The 21,196-nt window shown below is 34.9% G+C and overlaps 1 protein-coding gene across 1 annotated transcript in view; it reads right to left on the bottom strand.

Moving 5' to 3' along the window:
- The window catches only part of LOC126979933 (uncharacterized), a 29,449-nt gene extending 21,462 nt beyond the window's left edge, over positions 1-7,987 (bottom strand). Inside the window, exon 1 of the mRNA XM_050829528.1 lies at positions 7,249-7,987. Within this exon, the coding sequence (XP_050685485.1) occupies positions 7,249-7,929 (681 nt within the window). The 5' untranslated portion in view covers positions 7,930-7,987. The remainder of the gene's footprint in view (positions 1-7,248) is intronic.
- Positions 7,988-21,196: the final 13,209 nt, after the last annotated feature.

The following is a 21,196-nucleotide window of genomic DNA, read 5'->3' as shown; positions in this document are numbered from 1 at the left end:
AGGTCTGTATTCTAAGAGTTTTTTTTTTTAGGTTTAGTCACGGTCTAGTCACAAGTAGGAGGCTCCTTTGCACAGGAAGCCGGCTAGATTATGGGTACCACAACGGCGCCTATTTCTGCCTTGAAGCAGTAATGTGTTAACATTACTGTGTTTCGGTCTGAAGGCGCCTTAGCTAGTGAAATTACTGGGCAAATGAGACTTTACATCTTATGTCTCAAGGTCACGAGCGCAATTGTATTGCCGCTCAGCATTTTTGGGCTTTTCAAGAATTCTGAGCGGCACTGCATTGTAATGGGTAGGGCCTATCAATTACCATCAGCTGAACTTCCTGCTAGTATCGTCCCTTTTTATCATTAAAAAAACGGTCTTAATTGATGGATGTGACTTGTTAGGAAGGTAATTTTGGTGGAGCAGTGGCAGCACCATCTACATTTTGGGATAGAACCAAAATTTGAACCTACCATCTAAATCAGAGCAAATAAAAAGAAAGTAATTATATTTTTATAGGTACTCCAGGTGACTAATGATTCTATCATATCAAATGACATCTTTTCGATCGATCATACAACAACCGTGAAAGTTTCAGGGTCTTATGACAATTGGTATGAGCGCTGGGGATTGCGGGTTCTGTCGTACTTGAATTTTGCGTGTTTTCCCATGTCCAAACGTACAATCTATTACGGAACCCTGATAATCTCGAGACAGAATTAATATTTAATTTAGTACAATAATTTGCTTATAATCTTATCTTCTATTGACCGATAGTGATAATAGCACCGACATGGTTCTAATGTTTTTTAAATACGAATGCTATCATCCAAGTGCTTTGAGTTTTCTTTAGTGTTAATTCCGCCAATATTTGTCCTTAAACAATTTGACACGTGTTTCGCCTCTACACGAGGCATCCTCAGGCGATGTTGACTCACCAAACTCTGGCACGAGCACTAACGCTAAAGAAAACTCAAAACACATGGATAATTATGGATTTCCGCAAAGTAACGCCTACTTCAATAAATTTTCTACGAATGCTATCTCCAATTGTTATAAAATAATAATAAGGCTTTCTATTCTTAGCTAAGGATTTTATATTGATCTATCATTAAACAAATTCACTCCTCAAAAATTAAAAAGCTCTGAACAAGTGTTTTTCCAAGCATGAGTTCAGAGAAATATGTTATAACTACATTTTATTCTTTTAGACATTAGGCATAAGATACTCCTAATATAAGCTAACTTATCTGGTAATAATCAAACATTGTTACAGCTTAAAGACTTCGATCATCATCAGCCGGAAGACGTCCACTGCTGGACAAAGACCTAAAACTAAATAAACTCTTATTTGGAAGAGAACATTTGAGGTCAGACATTTTGTCTGTTAATAAATTTATATATTTTATTTCAACTAATTAATTAATCGTATAAATAATTCATGCAATTGGATCGAAATATCGGCTTCAAACAATGACGTATGTGTATAGAACGTCATTGAAACTTCAAATAAATGAAATATTTCTCGTGAGTACCCGTCATAATAATTACTATGTTAAAATTCCACAATCATAATAGTCCGGTCAATTTAGACCAAAAAATGAGAGTGAAGTTACATAAAGTCCCAACAAGCTGAAAATCAGTGAAATTGTTCAAAGCATAATTATAAACAATGTTTAAAAGTTCCCCATCATTCCCGTGTATGGAAAATTTTTTATTCAAGGTCAAAGGTAAAAAAAATAGTTTTTCGCGATTTTCAGCAAAACGGTAAGTTTTATCATGAAAGTACCTCATACAAAAATTGTAGATCATAAAATTATCTATAAAAATGTATCAATACTTTTTTTCTTACGAGCCACCGTTTCTGAGATATAACGATTCAAAAAGTTATAAAAAAACGCGCTAAGTACACTACCTGGTCGCGTGGAAACGTGTGCATATTATGACGATAACAACTTTTATAACTTATTAAATCGTTATATCTCAGAAACGGTGGCTCCTAAGAAAAAAAGTATCCATACATTTTTTATAGATAATTTTATGATCTACAATTTTTGTCATAGGTCCTTTCATGATAAAACTTACCGTTTTGCTGAAAAACGCGAAAAATTCATTTTTTTGAACTTTGACCTTGAATAAAAAAAAATCCATACACGGGAATTATGGGGAACTTTTGAACATTGTTTATAATTATGTTTTGAACAATTTCAGTGATTTTCAGATTGTTGGGACTTTATGTAACTTCGAATGTCTAAATTGACTGGACTATAAGAGTTTAAAAACATATATATATGTCTCGTTTGAATTATCTAAGATTTCAGGTCACGAAATTTTATGTAATTTTTATTTTATTGGAAATACTTTTTTATAGTGATATTATTATTTTAGAATGGTAACCTTTCATTTAATATGTATAACCTCTAAGTAGTTTGACAATCCCCTAGACCACCTGGGGTTCTCCGGAAGACCAGCGCTGATATCATATCACCTGTGGGTATGATCAGTATTATGCTGAGGTGAACTCCAATTTTGCATGTTCATATAAATTAGTAAATAAGTCTACTTGTTTAAGTTGCAGAATAAATGATATTACTTTCTTTTCTTTATTTAAGACTCATTGGCTTTCAAACATTGTTCTTAATACAAATACAAAATTAATTTTAATTTAAATGTTACTTTGAAAGAGTAGACAAGTGATATATTAAAATATTGTTTAGTTTCGTGATTTTAAGTACTAAGATTTCTAGTTGTAAGATAATGAAAAAGCGTTAAAAAGAGCCGTTTGAAAATTTAATCATTTTTTTAAGAGCAATTAAAGTGCTAATTTCACCATTCCAATATTATGTAAAGTGCTTATAATGTTTTATAATAATATGTATATTTATTCGAAGCATTTGATTTGAAAAAAATGATGATTCATATTATGAGAGCATGACTCTACAATGGTAGAGTCTTTAATAGTATTAATGTTATTTTTATAAGGAAATTCACACGGTGATTCGTTTGATAAACTGTATTTTCGTTGTTATGTTAATTAATTAAATGAATATGACCGGTTTCTAGACAATCGTGAGATTTCTTTCCCTAGAACATCTGTTGATAGAGATCTATCTAATTTATAAAATTCTCATGTCGCGGTGTTTGTAGTTAGTTCCTTCGAAGCGGCTTGACCGATTCTCATGAAATTTTGAGTGCATATTGGGTAGGTCTGAGAACCGGACAACATCTATTTTTCATCCCCCTAAATGTTAAGGGTGGTCCACGCTAATTTTTTTTTAATATTTTTGACATTTTGTTTAAATTTGTTTGACTATGAGTTAGCATTAAAAAATACATATAACTTCAAAGTTTTACCCATCTACGATCAACAGTTACTTTTGTATCACGTTTTTAATATCGGCAATACAACGTTTGCTGGGTCAGCTAGTTTTTATATAATTACTAGCTGACGCAGCAAACGTTGTTATTGCTAATTAAAGTAATTAAAAAAATTAATAATGAAAATTTTTGGGGTATAAAAAATAGATGACGACCTATTCTCAGACCTATCAAATATACCGTACTACAATAATTATTATATTCGATTGCCATCTTGCAATCCTATAGCGGATCTGTGGATGGAACAAAATAATATAAAAATCGCTGTTAATCGTAGACGGGTAAAAATTTGAAATTGTATGTATTTTTTAATGCTGAATCATAATAAAAGAAAAATAAAGAAAATGTCAAGAAAAAATATTAAGGGGTGGTCCTTATCATTTTGGGATATGAAAAATACATGTTGATTTTCAGACCTACCCGATATATTTTCAAACAAATTATTTTAGCCATACTTTGAGGACAGTTAAGAAGTTCTTTAATATTTACAGGATTGTAATTATTGGATACGATGTTAAAGCTCCGCGGTGGTAAAAATTTAAAAAATATTAACAGAGTTGGAGAATTCCTCCCCGGGCACTCTAGCTCAGGCTGCCCTTCGTATTCTGGGGAGGGCACAGAACCGCGCATGACACCTTTCTTAAAGGCCGGCAACGCTCCTGAGATTTCTCTGGTGTTGCAAGAGATTGTGGGCGGCGGTGATCACTTAACAACAGGTGACCCGTACGCTCGTTTGTCCTCCTATTCTATAAAAAAAAAAATCTTGTAGAAACTTATCTTGTCTAATTAAGTCAACTTATTATTTTAAAAATTCATTCACCAGCACAATACTCAAATACTTAGTGATAAAAAAAATTAAAATATTTTTTTAAAACGTTAATTGATATAATGAAAAATAGGTAAACTTTGTGGCCCACTTTGGTAATGAATACTTGCAGTTAATAGGAAGGCGGTAATCATTTAACTAATAACACTTATGATATTCGCCCTGATTCGGTACGATTTAATGAGAGATAAAAACAAAAGTGTCAAAACAATTACAATTGGCAATAATAAAAAAATTCATGAGTTTAAATAATATATACCTACTACATAATTTTACAAAGATTTGGGCCCCTAAAGGAAAAATACCAGTGAAAAAGTCCGTCTGTCTGTCAAAGCCCTTTTTAAACTATTAAATTGAAGACTCACAGAATCCAATAAACTTAGTAACTTTAATTTGTTAGAATTGCAATGCAGTTCAGGTATGTAAATAAGTTATTGGGTTGGTATTTTACGCGTTCTTTTCGCAATTGAGATAAACGTTTGCTTAATGTTGTAATTGTTGTTTTTGTACACTTAATTAAACACAGTAATTTATAAATATTTAAAACTTCTAATTTATTATAGGTATTTTTGGTGCTTAAAGATGATGGCTTCGTATAGTTTTTTTTTTGAGTTTTCACTCACATCAATTTGTAACACTGAAGTGCAAAAAAGTCGCCTACGGAACATATATAATAAATGAATATTATAAACATTTATATTTTGATATATTTTTGCAACTCAATCAATATATTTTTAATCTAAATATTACTAACTGTAAAGTTATTATATTGCGAATAGCAAAATTACGTCTACGGAAAGGGAAATTCAGATGCATTGTATTGAATATCGTAAGCTGTAACTAGCTTATAAATAAGATAAGCATGAGTGATACTTGTGAAGTGTGTTACTAAAAACATATCGGATTTACGATGCTTTTCCTACATGGTAATTTTTTATTCAGCTCTATATATTTAATATACATATATAGAGCTGACACAACGACACTGGTAGATTTCTTCATACACTTAGGCGAAACACTCTCATTAAAAATTTCAAATACATAAATCATTTGACTGAATATAGTCCGGTCAATTTAGACCAAAAAATGAGAGTGAAGTTACATAAAGTCCCAACAAGCTGAAAATCAGTGAAATTGTTCAAAACATAATTATAAACAATGTTTAAAAGTTCCCCATCATTCCCGTGTATGGAAAAATTTTTATTCAAGGTCAAAGGTAAAAAAAAATAGTTTTTCACGATTTTCAGCAAAACGGTAAGTTTTATCATAAAAGTACCTCATACAAAAATTGTAGATCATAAAATTATCTATAAAAATGTATCAATACTTTTTTTCTTACGTGCCACCGTTTCTGAGATATAACGATTCAAAAAGTTATAAAAAAACGCGCTAAGTACACTACCTGGTCGCGTGGAAACGTGTGCATATTATGACGATAACAACTTTTATAACTTATTAAATCGTTATTTCTCAGAAACGGTGGCTCCTAAGAAAAAAATTCATACATTTTTTGTACATGTATCCATACATTTTTTATAGATAATTTTATGATCTACAATTTTCGTCATAGGTCCTTTTATGATAAAACTTACCGTTTTGCTGAAAAACGCGAAAAATTCATTTTTTTGAACTTTGACCTTGAATAAAAAAAATCCATGCACGGGAATTATGGGGAACTTTTGAACATTGTTTATAATTATGTTTTGAATAATTTCACTGATTTTCAGATTGTTGGGACTTTATGTAACTTCGAATGTCTAAATTGACTGGACTAATATTAAAACAGCGCGTATAACTTTAAACTTCAAAGAATCACAGTTTTAAAACACTTCTGCTATTGCACAACAACGAGTTGTCTTACATTGGTTGCAAATTCATACCCTTAACAGGTTATGTCTTTGATGAAAATATTGCACAATGTATGGTTAATTGCAATATATTTTGGTTGCAAATAAAAAATCATAAAGGATTATATATAATATGCCAACACTGACAAGAATAATAATAATAATAGTATTTTAGATAATATAAAAAAATATATATGCAGCTGTTTCCCAGAATCGATAAGACTAAGGGACCTTCAAGAATAGAGCATATTCCCATAAGGGCCGGAAACGCATCTCTTAACCACAGGTTCTACTGATGTTTACGGGCTGTTGGATGTCTCACTGCTTCCCACCACGTGGGTCTCTTGCCCATTTGCGCGCTTTTGTACAAAAATATATATATTATTAACAAACTATTATTTTTATAAAAAAATGGCATCAGCCCAAAGGGGTAGGCAGAGATTAAGGACTTCCATTGAACATGGTCTCGATACACTACTCTGGCTTCTTTCATTCTCTTCACCTCTTTCTTACATGCTGTCTTACTCTTTGTACTATCGACCTGGCTAGCACATCTCCGCACGGAACGTGAAAATTACGCCTAGGTTAATCCTCCTAATACTTGGTATATGCATCACCTCCAGTAAATTCATCTAAAAGACACACGTCGATAGTGAATATAATAAAATTACATAAGATCATAAGAGATTTCCACCTGTGTAGTGAATCCTGATATTTCCGGAACCATTAGGTCCAGAGATTTGAAATTCGGTTGGAGTATACCTTTCGCGAGTAGAGGTCAACTAAGACCGGATTATAAGAAATTTCACCCGCAAGGAGGGTTGGGTCGTATTTTATGCCACGAAGCGGGCGGGGGACAGCTAGTAATAGAATAAAATATTACTGGAATAGGTACTTAAACGAATGCCTCACTGATCTCAATCTTGTCGAATCAGCAGGAGTGAAAACTTATTAGTTTCTTAGTGGTATTCCACTTCAGAACAACACTGACTCTCAACTCAACACAACACATCATCACATCCAACACAGCAGAGCAAAAACCTGCACACCGTCAAAGGCGGGTGCCTAGTTGAGGAACTACACTGTGCTAGGAGTATGCCATTTACAAAGCACCAAACACCAGGGAAATGTGATTATGGGATGCTATCGCCATAGGGTGTTGGTACGAACGCGTCAAGGGTCGCGGCGGGACACGCGTCGGGATAGCACCTGGATGTCTTCGTGGATCTCCGCCAACTCCTCATGCAGGTTCCGAGACTCTGCTAGCAGAGCGTCCAGCCGCCTCGCCGCTGCTGTCAATCCACTCTCGTCATCGTATTCTTCTTCATCATCTTCTACAGAAAGCGCCAACTTCGCCAATCTATCTCTCTCCAAAGCCTCCCTAATCCCTCCTCCACGTTTTTGAAATTCTCTGAGCAGCTCTCTGCGCATGTGACTGCCGTTGCTCTCTTCTTCTTCAGCTTCCCGCAGTTCATCAGCAAGAGATCTTTCAGTTTTTGGACTTAATGACGACTTAGTGTATGTTTGTGACTCAGGGGTTACGGGAGTTGATATGCTATGTGGACTAGGAGTTTGTAATGCTCTTTGTAGAAACCTCCAAGTGTCTTCATCGTAAGGTTTAGTAAGACCCCGTCGCGGGACTGGCCGGACTATCGCCTCCAGCTCTTCCCGCCCTGGATCCTCAGGTCGCAGGAGTTCCAGGATTCTTGTTCTTTGAGGTAAGATGGTTTTGCCTTTTTCCGTATCTATATCACCTGTTGGTATATATGAACTGTAGTTGCAGTGGTTGACGTTGTCTTCGGGAAGGACAGGTTCGTTGGAACAGTGGTGGAGGTCCGACTCCACCACAACGATGTCGGTCGTGCGCTCGCGTGGCGGGAGCAGGTTCATGTCGCGCTTCGCCGGCGCGCGCGGACTCACTGACTGGATCGCGAAAGCGGCCGCACGCACGATATCACTATTTCGATACTTCGCCTTGTGTGAATACTTAGTAATGCCAGTAATGCGTCGATACAGATGAACGAGTCGGATACATTGATCTAGCAATAATATAGACAGAACGTCTATATTATTTATTATAATTGATAGGTCTCGAATAACGAGTTTTAGAATTACTTATTTAATAAATTCAGCTATAATACATGAATTTAACACGGACCATGGGCTCTGTGTTAAACTGAAAATAAAATAAAATATCAAAGATATATTGACGGCCCTTGTCGTTGATATTAATTTGTATTTATTTATTATACAATATTTTTAAAATACAATGTATTTATTACACGATCACATTTTGATCACATTTTTTAATTTGATTAGTTTAGTAAGTTATTTTTTATAAATAGCAGTAGCAAATTTATTGGTTATGTGGGCAGATGGACTTGACACCCATTTCGGTATTAAATGTCGGTTAACCTGATGCAAAAATGTAGGCAAGAGAAAATTCCCGGAATTTGATATATAAAGCGGCGAGTTTTAATACGTCTTTTTTCTCTTTTAGGGCGCCTTTGTTTCCAAAGCAAAGGTGTCTGAAAGACGTATCGATAATATTGATATATTGATAAGTAGAGCTATTATAAATAAAAAAAGTTCTGAGAAAGGCTAATTTAAGGACAGTCATCATCAGATGAGCTCACTCAATGGTAGGTGATTAACCTGCATATTATACGGTTCATAATGCGCCGCCGATTGAGAATTTATTACAATTTCGAGTACTAGGAAAATCCATAAATTGAGGCCGAAACATACAAACTTCACTTCACAATCTATATATAACTGTAAAGTGATTGGTAGGACGCTCGGGATTATTTACATACACGTATGTTTATTTAAATAACATCACACACACTCAGATATATAAAAATATGAAATGTTCCCAGGGGTAATGGAGGACCCATCCGGCTACTTCATACATATACTTATACCCTTTAACAAATGAAAATTTATTGATATAGGCGTTTATTTTGCGGAAATTAAAATTTATATTCAAATAAAATAATATTGCTTTTATTGTTGCTAGTTCGACTCCGTCTATTAATGTTCGTAAGTCTAGTCGCGGTAATTGCCAATCGCGCGTCTATGTAACTGCTTGTTTCACATCGAGTGGTACAGACTGACTAGCTCTGAGTAGAAACGGTTGGTTGCTAACTATAACTTACTCACTTATACATAATAATACAATAAACTAATTTTTCTGGTATGATGATAGACTGCCAGTAATATACCGGAGGCCAATGATACATTCGATATACTAAAAGATATGATATTAATATAACAGAAAAAAATGTAATTTACACAGAAGAAAAATGTGTTCCTAGGAGACTCTGAATAGATAGACTCTGTGAACAGCTAGATCACTTGGCGTTGCATAGAGACGTCGCTTCATAGAGTGTTTTCAACCGTATTTATCGCTATCTGTCTATCTAGACATATCTGTCGCCGAATATCCACCGCAGGCCACTACAAATTCGTTTGAAGTATACATACACTACTGTGTAGCAAATGTGCATATACTGAATGATATATATCTTAATATATATAAATTACGTGACATGTTGTTTGTCCGCGATGGACTCCTAAACTAATGAACGGATTTTAATGGGGATTACTTCATGCAGTTTAGTTCAACTTGAGAGATAGTTTTTATTTCGATTTGGAACCTATAATTATTTTTATTTTCAATATTTGTTTTGTATGGACATATTTTCTATGAGAGAATTTAGTGACGCACGGTTTGACAGTTCCACTGTGAAACAATTTCATTATAACAACAGGGAGCATTTTTCACGAAATAAGTCTTGATGTTATGAAATATTATTGGCAAATTCCTATAAAACAATATTTTTTATTATCTACAGAATACCGTCTGTAGTCGTGTCGCTAGTACTTATATATATAATTATAGGATATTGTTATCCTAAGGTACAAGGTAAAAAAAATTCTGTACATCATTTGAAGTTACTAATTACTACCTGAGACCATTATTTAGTAACATTATTTTATTTTCATGTTATATCTTGGCTGGCATCAACTTCAAAATGTTGTAGGGATTTTTTAATATGTAGGTACCCTGTATTAAGGTTTAAGAATGTTTGCAGTCGCTATTTTTATCAGTTATGTTAAAGTATAACATATAAGAGCTGTTTCAACTGATTCCTGCCGCTGAATTCCACCTTCGCACGACACGCCTTAAATTAAGATATCATCCCCACCATCTGTATGTCCTCCACAGTGCGGATTTCAAGGAGCTTTCTTCCACGTACTACAAAGCTGTGGAATGAACTTCCTTGTGCGGTATTTCCGGTACGATACAACATGGGTTCAAAAAAAGCGCGTACATGGTGTACGCGCTTAAAGGCTGGCATCGATCCTGTGATTTCTATGGTGTTGTAAGGTAATGTGGGCGGCGGTGATCACTTAACACCAGGTGACCCGTACGGTCGTTTATCCTCCTTTTCCATAAAAAAACCTGAGACCTATATTTCGTAACATTATTTTATTTCCATGTTATATCTTGACTGGCACGAATTTCAAAATGCTGTAGGGTTTTTTTAATATGTAGCAACTTGTCTTAAGGTATATGAATGTTTGCAGTCAGTATTTTAATCAGTTATGTTGTACATAATCTAATAAAATAATTTTTCATTGATAAAGGCTTCTAATGAGACATTTCCAATCATATCGGCGATTGTAAACAACAAGTATTAATGTAATAATAGCGATAATAGTTTACGTATAAAATAAATTCTAAAACTTTATTTGCAATACTATGATTACATTAAATCAAAATTATCATTACGTATTATTCGTGTGTTTACTAATTGTATTACCGGTGGGACGTGCAATTGTTATCGTCAATTTAGTAGTTTGAAACCGGTTACGCGACCCGTTTTCAAAACAGGTGCAGATAATTCGTTTAATGCAAACATGTGCAATTTATTTAAAATGAGAAAAGAAAAATATTGTTATAGTAAGAAGGTTTACGTCACGTTAGTAATCCTCTGATATTATAATTTGTCAATTAGCCCAATATATAAGCCCATTATAATAATTATAAGCCATTTATTCCATAACTTATTCCATAACCCATAATACAATAATGACAAATAAAAAATACATAATACAAACAAATGTTAGTAATTTAAAGTTCTTAAAATCTAGTGTTAATTTTATTTAGAGTGACCAGTTTAATTATTTATTCTATATAACTTTGGTTATGGACCCCATTTTGGGTATAGGCCTCCCCCAACTTTTTCCATTATTCCCTATCCTTGGCCTGATCGATCCAGTTTCTCCCCACCGACTGCACGATGTCATCTGCCCATCTCTGCTTTGGTCTACCAGTGCATCTTTTACCTGGTGGTCCTTTCCATTTGGTGGTCGCTATTGTCCACCTTCTGTCTGTGAAGAGTGCAATGTGGCCAGCCCATTGCCATTTCAATGTTAGCGCGTGTCTTAGTGCATCGGTAAGCTTGGTTTTCTTGCTAATGTCCTCACTACGTACTTTTTGTAGTTTTCTGATCCGCAATATGCTTCTCTCCATTGCTTTTTGTGTCTTTTCTATTTTTTGTTCTATTCCTTTTGTGAATGCCCAGGTTTGACAGCCATATAGCAGGCATGGCATAATACAACTGCAGGCTATAGTTGCCTTTTAATATTTGTTTAAGAGACCAGAATTTTTTCCACGCTAATGTTATTCTCCTCTTTACTTCTTCTAAGTTGCTGTTTATATTGAATGAGATGTGTTTCCCCAAATAGATGTAAACAAGTCAACATATTCTATTGTGTGTCCGTTTACTTGTATTGGCCTTTTGTAATGGTTAGTCATTAATTTTGTCTTGTTTGTGTTCATTGCAAGACCAACTTTTTTACTTTCTTGGTCGAGTGTTATTACCATTTCCTCTAAGTCTTTAGGTGATTCAGCCAGTATCGCAATGTCATCTGCAAATCGCAGAGGATTGAGGTATTTACCATTTAACAGAATTCCTTTGCGTGTCCAATATATTTTACTGAAAATGTCTTGAAGAACCGCTATAAAAAGCTTAGGTGACAATGGGTCACCTTGTCTTACACCTTTTTTGATTTTGAAGGATTCTCCGCTGGTCTCCAGTCTAACTTTGCTTGTACTATTTTCATACACGTTTTTTATAATGTTGATATATTTCTGGTCGATATTTAAAGAGTAAAGCGCGTTCCAGATGGAGATGTGACTGATGCTATCGAATGCTTTTCTAAAATCTATAAACGCCACATAGAGTGGTCTGTTAAATTCTCTGTGTTTTTCTATTACTTGTTCAATTGTCTGTATGTGATCAATAGTGCTGAAACCTGAGCGGAAGCCTGCTTGCTCTGTAGGTTGTGCGTTGTCAATTTCCTTAGATATTCGTTTCAGTATTATTGAAGCAAAGAGTTTATATGTGCTTGATAGAAGACTAATTGGCCTATAGTTGTCAAAATCTTGCGGATTACCTTTTTTAAAAATAAGAGTTATGTCTGACGAACACCAACCTTTGGGAACAGTCTCTGTGTTTAGGATCATATTAAATAATTTAGTAAGGTGTTGTAGTAGGACTGGTGCTCCCGTATTTATAGCTTCATTGCTGATACCATCTGGGCCAGGGCTCTTTTTATTTTTTAATTGCATTATGTGTGTATGCACTTCCTTTTCATCGAATAATTCCACACTGTTAGATTTTATTTCACAGTAAGTTTGGTTTTTAGTGAAATCGTTCACATTTTCATTCTTCATGTACAGATTTTTATAGAAGTTTGTTGCATGTTCAATCACGTTTTTCCTTGTTTTTGTTTCCTCTGATATATGGTTAAGGTTATGTACCCATTTTTTGTGAGTGGTTAATTCCTTGTATGCTCTTTTTCTACTTCTGAATTTTTCTAAATTTTTTGTTATTATGTTGTATCTGTAGCTGGCGTAATCTTTTTTTATTGATTTATTTGTAGTTTTGTACAATCTACTTAGTTCTTTTTTCATATCAGTGTTCTTGTTTTTGGTTTTCATTAGTTCTGTTCGTCTGTTGATTAGTGTTTCTGTTTCCTTACTGAATATTTTATGTGTTTTTACTTCTGTTGTTAATAACTTCAACATTCGTTACCATTTGTGGAATATTAGTCAATATAAAATCGATTTCATTTAAAGTTTTTCTATCCGGAGATATCCAAGTCCATTTTCTTTTTCTGTTCTTTTTAAAGAAAGTATTCATTATCGCCAATTTGTATTCAGTGGCATATTCAATAGAATATGCCACTGAATACTAACGGCTAATAAGCCGCTCGCCTCTTTTGTTTCTTTCACATTTTTGTCGTCGGCCAATTTTTGCGTTGAAGTCTCCGATGACCAGAACTTTGCCATCTATTTGGGTGTGAGCTTGATATAGATCTTCGTAAAATTGACTAATCTCGTCCTCGTTTGCTTTCTCTGTTGGCGCATAAGCCTGTATCAGAGAGATTGGAAAGTTATCAAATTCCAGTTGTAAGAGTGCTACTCTTTCAGAGATTCCCATGAATTTAGTTATTTTGTTTTTGTGCTCCTTTTTAACGAGGAATCCTCCATGTGTACCTTTTGTTTTCCCTATATAACATAACATATAGTCCTGGTATTCTTCTATGCTTAGGCCCATTATACATGGGGCAAACTAAATAGCACTTCTAGCTAATCGGAACTATTTGAATTTAGAATGTTATATTTTTTGAACGTTGCAACCTTCTTAGTAATAAAAAAAAAACGATTGGAGGGAAATCATTTGTCAATTGTTTTTTATCACACATCAAAGTTCTAAGTACGCAACGAAAATGGAATTAAGTCGAAAAGATTTTAGATTTTTTTGATTTCAAAAGTTCTCACTCTCTCCGTAAGACTGTGCCGCTCGTCTTCAAAATGGTTTTGGGAGAGAAGCACGTTGCTTGAGCACCGTGAGGCGGGGGTTTGCTCAATTTGAGAGTGGTCGGTTCGTTACATGGCGGCCTTCAACTGCCGTCAACGAAAATAATGTAACTGCTGTTATGCGGCTAATTGAAGAAAACCCGCAGATTACCTATGAGACAATTCGAGGACTATCGGGAGCCAAATTCAGAAAATTTTGCACGAAGGATTGAAAGTACGGAAACTTTGTTGTCGTTGGATCCCTCATGAACTGACAGCGGAGCAGATGCGGGCTCGGTTGGAATGGTGCTCACAAATGCTAATGAAGTACGACCACGGACATTTTAATGCTGTTTATGAAATTATTACAGGAGACGAAACGTGGATTTATTGTTTTGAACCAAAAAAAAACCAGCAATCTTGTGAATGCGTGTTTGAAAATAAGAACAGGCCAACAAAAGTGAGGCAAGCGAGAAACGTTTGTAAAAAAATTATCGCATTTTTGTAGCTACGGGTCCCATCTGCACAATTCCACTTGAAGATCAATAGAGTGTTAATGCCGAATGGTATTCTATCATTTTTTACCCAGGTTGTTAAAAAAAGTTTGCGAAAGACGACCAAAAAGCCGCGTTCTCTTACATCATGACAACGCTTCTTCACACACGGCCTACAAAACTAAGTCATTTTTAGCTTCCAAAAAACTTCAACTCGTCACCCTTCCTGCACATAGCCTCGACCTAGCACCGCGTGATTTTTGTATTTTCCCCAAAATCAAAGATTTGATGAGAGGTTTCACTTTTACCAATTCCGAAGAGGCAGTGATAGCGTTCAATCAGCACGTAGAAAACATGCCTTCAGATCTGTGGTCCTCCTGTTTTAAAAAATGCTTCGATCACATTAAAAAATATTTAAAATGTGAAGGAGAGTATTTTGAAAAGCAATAAACATAATATTTTGGTTATAACATGTTAATTTTTTAAGTTACGCAAAACTTTTGGTGTGACCTACGTAGCAATAACAATGACAGTGAAATTTTTCATTAAAAAGAGCACAAAAAATGAATACTGGGAGAGATTCTTGCACCGCTACTTCTCTCTCAGAGCGCCATTTGTTTCCGAAGCGGTAGAAGTATTAGAAATGACATCAAAAATAATTCTAATGGAATAAATTTTCAGAAAATAAATGCCTTTTATGTTTTCGAATAGGTCGAGTAAAGTCTTCACGCATGAAGCATGTACCTATATACTTGTAATAAAATCTCTTTGACTGTACTATTTATATCTGGCCGATACAGACAACATTAAAAAGCTTTTAACAAATTAGTATAACGTTGATTTCAACTATATTTTCATTTGTTTTTCTTACTTACCTTTTGAAATCAATGATGCACTTCGTACTGTCTGCCATATTACGGATAAAAATATCAACGCGATTTTCTAAAAAGTGGAGTAACATAATATTATTAGTTACAACAAAAATGAAGAACTGGAAATCGACCCCAAAACACGATTTGGGGATGACAAAATGAGCGTACGGGTCACTTGATTTAAAGTGATCACTGCAACACTAGAGGCATGACAATAGCGTTGTCATCCTTTTAGTGCATATCGTAATGGAAATACCACACAAAGAAACTCTTTCCGTAGTTTGATTGAACCTGCAAAGAGTTCCTTCAAAAAAGTTCTTGTTGCTTCTCAATAAATTCCTGATAATGTTATATATGTTCATAAGCACATTGAGGAATTTGCTAGAAACAGTAACAATCATAATGTTAACACGAGAAACAAACATAAACCTGTTATGCCTACTACTCGGTTTAGTCGAGTTAGTAAATCTTTTATTGGACGATGTATATGCTTCTACAATATGATCCCAGAAAATGTACAAAACAAATGTATTACGAAATTTCTAAGAATTGTTAAAAAACGTTTGTGTGGGAAAGTTTACTATAGCATAAACGATTTTCTTAATTATACCACAGACTAGAAATGAAGAGAACACCCTCAGGTGATATAATTATAAATGTTTATTGTACGATAATATTACATTGTTAACTATATTTAAAAAAAAAGCCCGCTGAGTTTTTGCGCCCGTTCTTCTCAGGTCTGAGGCTGTCTATTTTGAATAGGTGGTAGTTTTTGACGTTCAATAAATGATTTTGAATCCTATTTTGAATAAAAATATTTGAATTTGAAATATGCTAGATAGGGAGGGAATCAAGTAAAACAGCTCAATGGAACACACCTCGTGATAAATGCGGTAGATGACATAAAATCAAGCGATGCTTGTACGCTACGCTAAGCCATCTACCCGATGACAGAGTACTGAATCCCCGACAATTCTATCAGCTCTGCATTGTTCACGGTCAAAAGAGCGGTAGAATCACTTCGTACTGGTTCGGGCCTATTTGAAGTATTACCTTTTGTTTTTTTTTTATGGAATAGGAGGAAAAACGAGCGTACGGGTCACCTGTTGTTAAGTGATCACCGCCGCCTACAATCTCTTGCAAAACCAGAGGAATCACAGGAGCGTTGCCGGCCTTTTAGGAAGGTATACGCGCTTTTTTTGAAGGTACCCATGTCGTATCGTCCCGGAAACACCGCACAAGGAAGTTCATTCCACAGCTTAGTAGTACGAGGAAGAAAGCTCCTTGAAAACCGCACTGTGGAGGAACGCCACACATCCAGATGGTGGGGATGATATCCTAACTTGTGGCGTGTCGTGCGAAGGTGGTCTTTTTGCTCTATTTATGATCCCCTACTTTCTTCGAAATGAATTTGGCTTTGACTTGGGGGGATTGCGTTTGTTGGAAATAATTTTCAACAGAACGAAACATTATTTTTGAAATATGTTAGATCTCTAAATAGTATTGTTAGAAGTAAAATACTAGCTACCACACGCCACTTCATCCGCATGGACGCTATAACCAAAAATACTACGATGCATCTTACGCTAGGGTATGTAGCCTATAATATGTCGTCCCTTAGTATTTATCATGAAAAATTTGAATTAAATCTATTCAGTATTTTAAAAAAGACAATGTACAGTTTTTAGTTTTTAATTTGTTACGATTTCATTGTATTTGAGTGGCCGTTTAGTTTCTTGTGTTTTGTTTTCACGAGCTCTACCTACTTTTGCGAACAAATGGTAAATTTAGTAATATTTCAAAAAAAATATTTCAAAAGTGCTAAGCGTAAGCCTTATTGAATAAAGTTTATTTGACTTTGACTTTGAATAAATGAATATATTAGAAGGTATAATAACAAAATAACTAGCCAGTGTATCAAATGGAGGATTTATATTTAACTTAAAGATTTTATAAAGTGTGATCTCATTATGATAGTAATAAGAAACGTATTATTAGTACTACTTGTATGCATTGCGGTCGACTGCTGTGGTTCAGCTTGGTTATAGCGTTTTAGTGGAAGAAAATCACGTGATTGATGATTTTTATTATACATATATTTACTGTCTTACTAATAAACTCAAAGTAAAGTTACTCCAAGTTTAAAATTAGCTGTAATGTGACAAAGGTAAGAAAAGTCAAAAAGTTTTAAACTTGGAATTACGTTACATCACGATTATAAGTAACACGGTTACTGTGTCATTACAAAAAAGTTAAATATGTGTTGAACACTTGTTTAACTAGAGTTATATGGCAAATCTGTATCTTTCTGTTGTTCAGGATTCAACAATCTTTAGACAATGCTTAAGTATATTTAAACACGAGTAGAAGCTTTTCTAAGGTGCGTCTAACGAATAGATCATATTCATATGCAACATTTACAGCCGTTCCCAATATATTATCTACAGATAGGGATAAATTACTACCTTCTACTCTCAGTTTAGCTGCCAATAATCTGAAGCTGTCTCAATATACCCGATAAGTCATTCTTATCGCCTTATATGAGAAGGCGTGAATTGCAATTTCCATACAAACTTCTATCGCTGGTAAGCTATTCGTCGTTCCATTGACAGACAGCGTGTACGGATAAGGTGAGTTACCATCGATAAGTTTATTGGGACAGAAATGTCAACGATAGTTGAGATTTTTATCTCAAGTAAGAGATAGACTGAATATTAGAATATATGATGACAGATAGATAGCAGCTGTCAAAGTTTGGTTCCGTCCATTTTATTGTTCCCCTACACTTCAGCTTATGTTGTGCTTGACGACGTTTTAGGTGAACACCATCATCATCATCATCAGCAGGAAGGCTTCCACTGCCACCCCAAAGATTTCCAGGATTATCGGTCCTGCACTGCCCTTATCCAACGTATTCCCACGATCTTGACCTGATCGTTAGTCCATCTTGTGACTAACGACATAAAAAAAAAACGACAAAAAAAAAAATAAACACCATAGTCTAGTGAAATAACCATAACATCTTGTCACCTCAGAAGGTTTCGTTAGTAGCAATAGTCATGTCAAAAACCCTTTCATTGATAAATAATTAAAATAAATAACTGGAATATTTTATCATACTCAAATTACTCAGCGCAATTTATAAGTAAGAAAATGCATGCACCATTACGATTTCTCGAAATAATCACAAAAATGCGATATAAAGATAAAGTGAGAAAGATTAATGCTTTGCTTTTTACGGTGTTCTGTCGTGATTTTAATTCGAGTTCGAATTTTAATACGCTTTAAAACGGAGCAAACTAAGATAAAGTGTATACAGAGATTTTTCTAATTTACAAGATAAATTTACATCCTCGCGCATTAGCCAATCAAACCTCGTCAAATGCACTTGCAAAATGTCCGAAATCACTACCGACATCGTTTGAAAATAACAAAATATATATTGCCACCTATTACAAAATTAGCTAAACAGGAGCTCAGAACTATTGTCAGTAAAGATTTTAGTTACTTAAGAATAAAATAATGTTATGAATTGCATAAGTAATTCATTAATGATATGAAATAACACACACACATATAACAAACACACAATGACCACGTAACGACAGTAACATAACACGGCTACAAACGTTTCGCATCGCGAAACACTTCCTGCTTATTTATGCGGTGACTTTATGTGGACTGCATCTTTGCTTGCCCAATTCTATATGCTTGGTGTCATTTATTATGATAGCATTGTATTCTGGATATGAATATCAATCTAGTAATGTCTCATGTCCAAGTTACGTCAGTGGGGCTGCTGATTAGACTCCCGAAGACGGCATGCGTCGCAAATATGTTGGTCTCAGTGAGTCATACATATTTGTGCCATTTGGTGTCGAGTCACTTGGCCCGTGGGGCCCAGAGGTGCGGACAATGTATAAAATACTATCTTCGCGCCTCAATAAGGCTACTGGAAACCCAAGCGCTGACAGCTATCTCGGTCAACGGATCAGCCTAGCTATCCAACGCGGAAATACTGCCAGTATTCTTGGTAAGCTTCCACGTAATGATAGTTTTAACTTTATGTAGTCATAGTATTGTAAATACAGTTATAAGATTTGTTTTGTTTGAATAAATAAGAGAATCTAGTAAAATATGAACTAGATTGGCGGCGTACTTACAAGATACAATTTACAGGATAATAATTTGCAGGAAAAAGTGTTTACAAATTACTCGGTCTTAGTATAAGAGGTGACCTGTATAGATGATTACACACAAGCTATTGAGTGGGTTCTGAGTGGGTTCGACTCCTCTTGGGCTACTAGTCCATTGGGTGTTCCCAATGACGATCTATATATAGAACGTCATTGGGTGTTCCACAAGGCTTTCTTCTCGGACCCTTGTTATTCATATGTTTCATCAACGATATAGATGTTTTCGGAACTCTAATTACCTAATGTTCGCTGACGAAAATCTATACCTACTTTAGTTATTAACAATTTAGTGTAATTGTATACAACATACATGGTCAAGATCGCCGGAATACGTTGAACAAGGGCAGCGCAGGGCCGATCGTCATGGAAATCTTTGGGGGAGGGCCTTTATCAAGCAGTGGACATCTTCCGGCTGATAAAGAAGAAGAAGCATACAACATTAAATTCAACATATAACTATTTTTAACGCTTAGGCGTCTTTAATAAATAATTAAAATACTTAACTAATTTAAATATTTTTTTTAGATTTAAGGTAGCATTTTATGTGAACTTTAATTCAATTGGTTCACAAACAAATAAGGTAACTTAAAACGTACGCTGTATGGGTAAATACGCGCGCACCCATATGTTTTGAATAATTTCATAAACGGAGTGTGTATTGTTGTGCTTAATATTAATTAATTTGGCGAGGACATTCCAGCTTCAACGTTGTGTAAACTATGCGTTAATTAGCTTACACTAGGCTACCAGTTACCACAGACCACAATTCATTGCTAATTCAAAGGTCTTCAGATAGGCAATTCAGTAGATTTAGTAAAGGCATCTTGAACGTGGCAACTGGCATTATCCAAATTGAACCTAATCTGTTTTTATTCAAAGTTGGATTTTAAATCGCTCGCATGTTCGTATAATCTACCACCAATTGAAAATAATAGGCCTTAGATCTGACAAGAACGGGCGCAAGAAATTTAGCGGACCCCCTTTTTTAAGTAAAATTTCTTTACACTAAAATTCCTGCAAGCCTAGATTATTTATACCTCTAGATAGACTATAACAGCTGTGAAAACGTCGCAATAGACTTTAGAACTTGAAATTGCTCAAAATAGAACCTCTATTTTGAGCAATTCACGCACACGAACACAAAGTGTCATACAAATCGCGAATGTGAGACGTAGCTTTGTCACGCACACTAAACTAATATTCCTGGTCTGTTTTCATCAGTTGTCTAAAAGCAAGAGACTCTATCTAGACGTATAAATTATCTAAGCCAGAGGGTAGTTAACACATTTCCAAGTTGTGGTATCATTAAGAAAGTCATTTATTTTATAGTTGACGAAACGAGTAAGCATAACAAGTTTAAGTATCAATGTTTGAGTTAAATATCTAATACGCGAATATCTTAATTAGACTATGTCTACATACTTTGTGTTAAATATTATGTTTTGTTAAAAAATGGCGCTGCCGTAAATCCTACTACTACTCCACAGCTGAATATCTAAGTGATCCGACAGCCTGGTTATGATTATTTTATAGCAATAGCAATGACAGCACAATATTGCATATTTAATTAACAAGAGCGCAAAAAAAGAATGCTGAGAGTGTTTCTTGCGCCGCTTCTTCTCTTTCAGATCGCCATTTATTTCCGAAGCGGTAGTAGTATCTCAGATACTTCGGACATATCACGCGACGTGGAGAGCATGCCATAGAGAGACTTGTTGT

This window comes from Leptidea sinapis, chromosome 4 (genome assembly GCF_905404315.1).
Source record: "Leptidea sinapis chromosome 4, ilLepSina1.1, whole genome shotgun sequence".
NCBI classification, from domain to species: domain Eukaryota; kingdom Metazoa; phylum Arthropoda; class Insecta; order Lepidoptera; family Pieridae; genus Leptidea; species Leptidea sinapis.
Note: the sequence above shows the minus strand (reverse complement) of the source record. Positions and strands in the feature narration are given on the sequence as shown.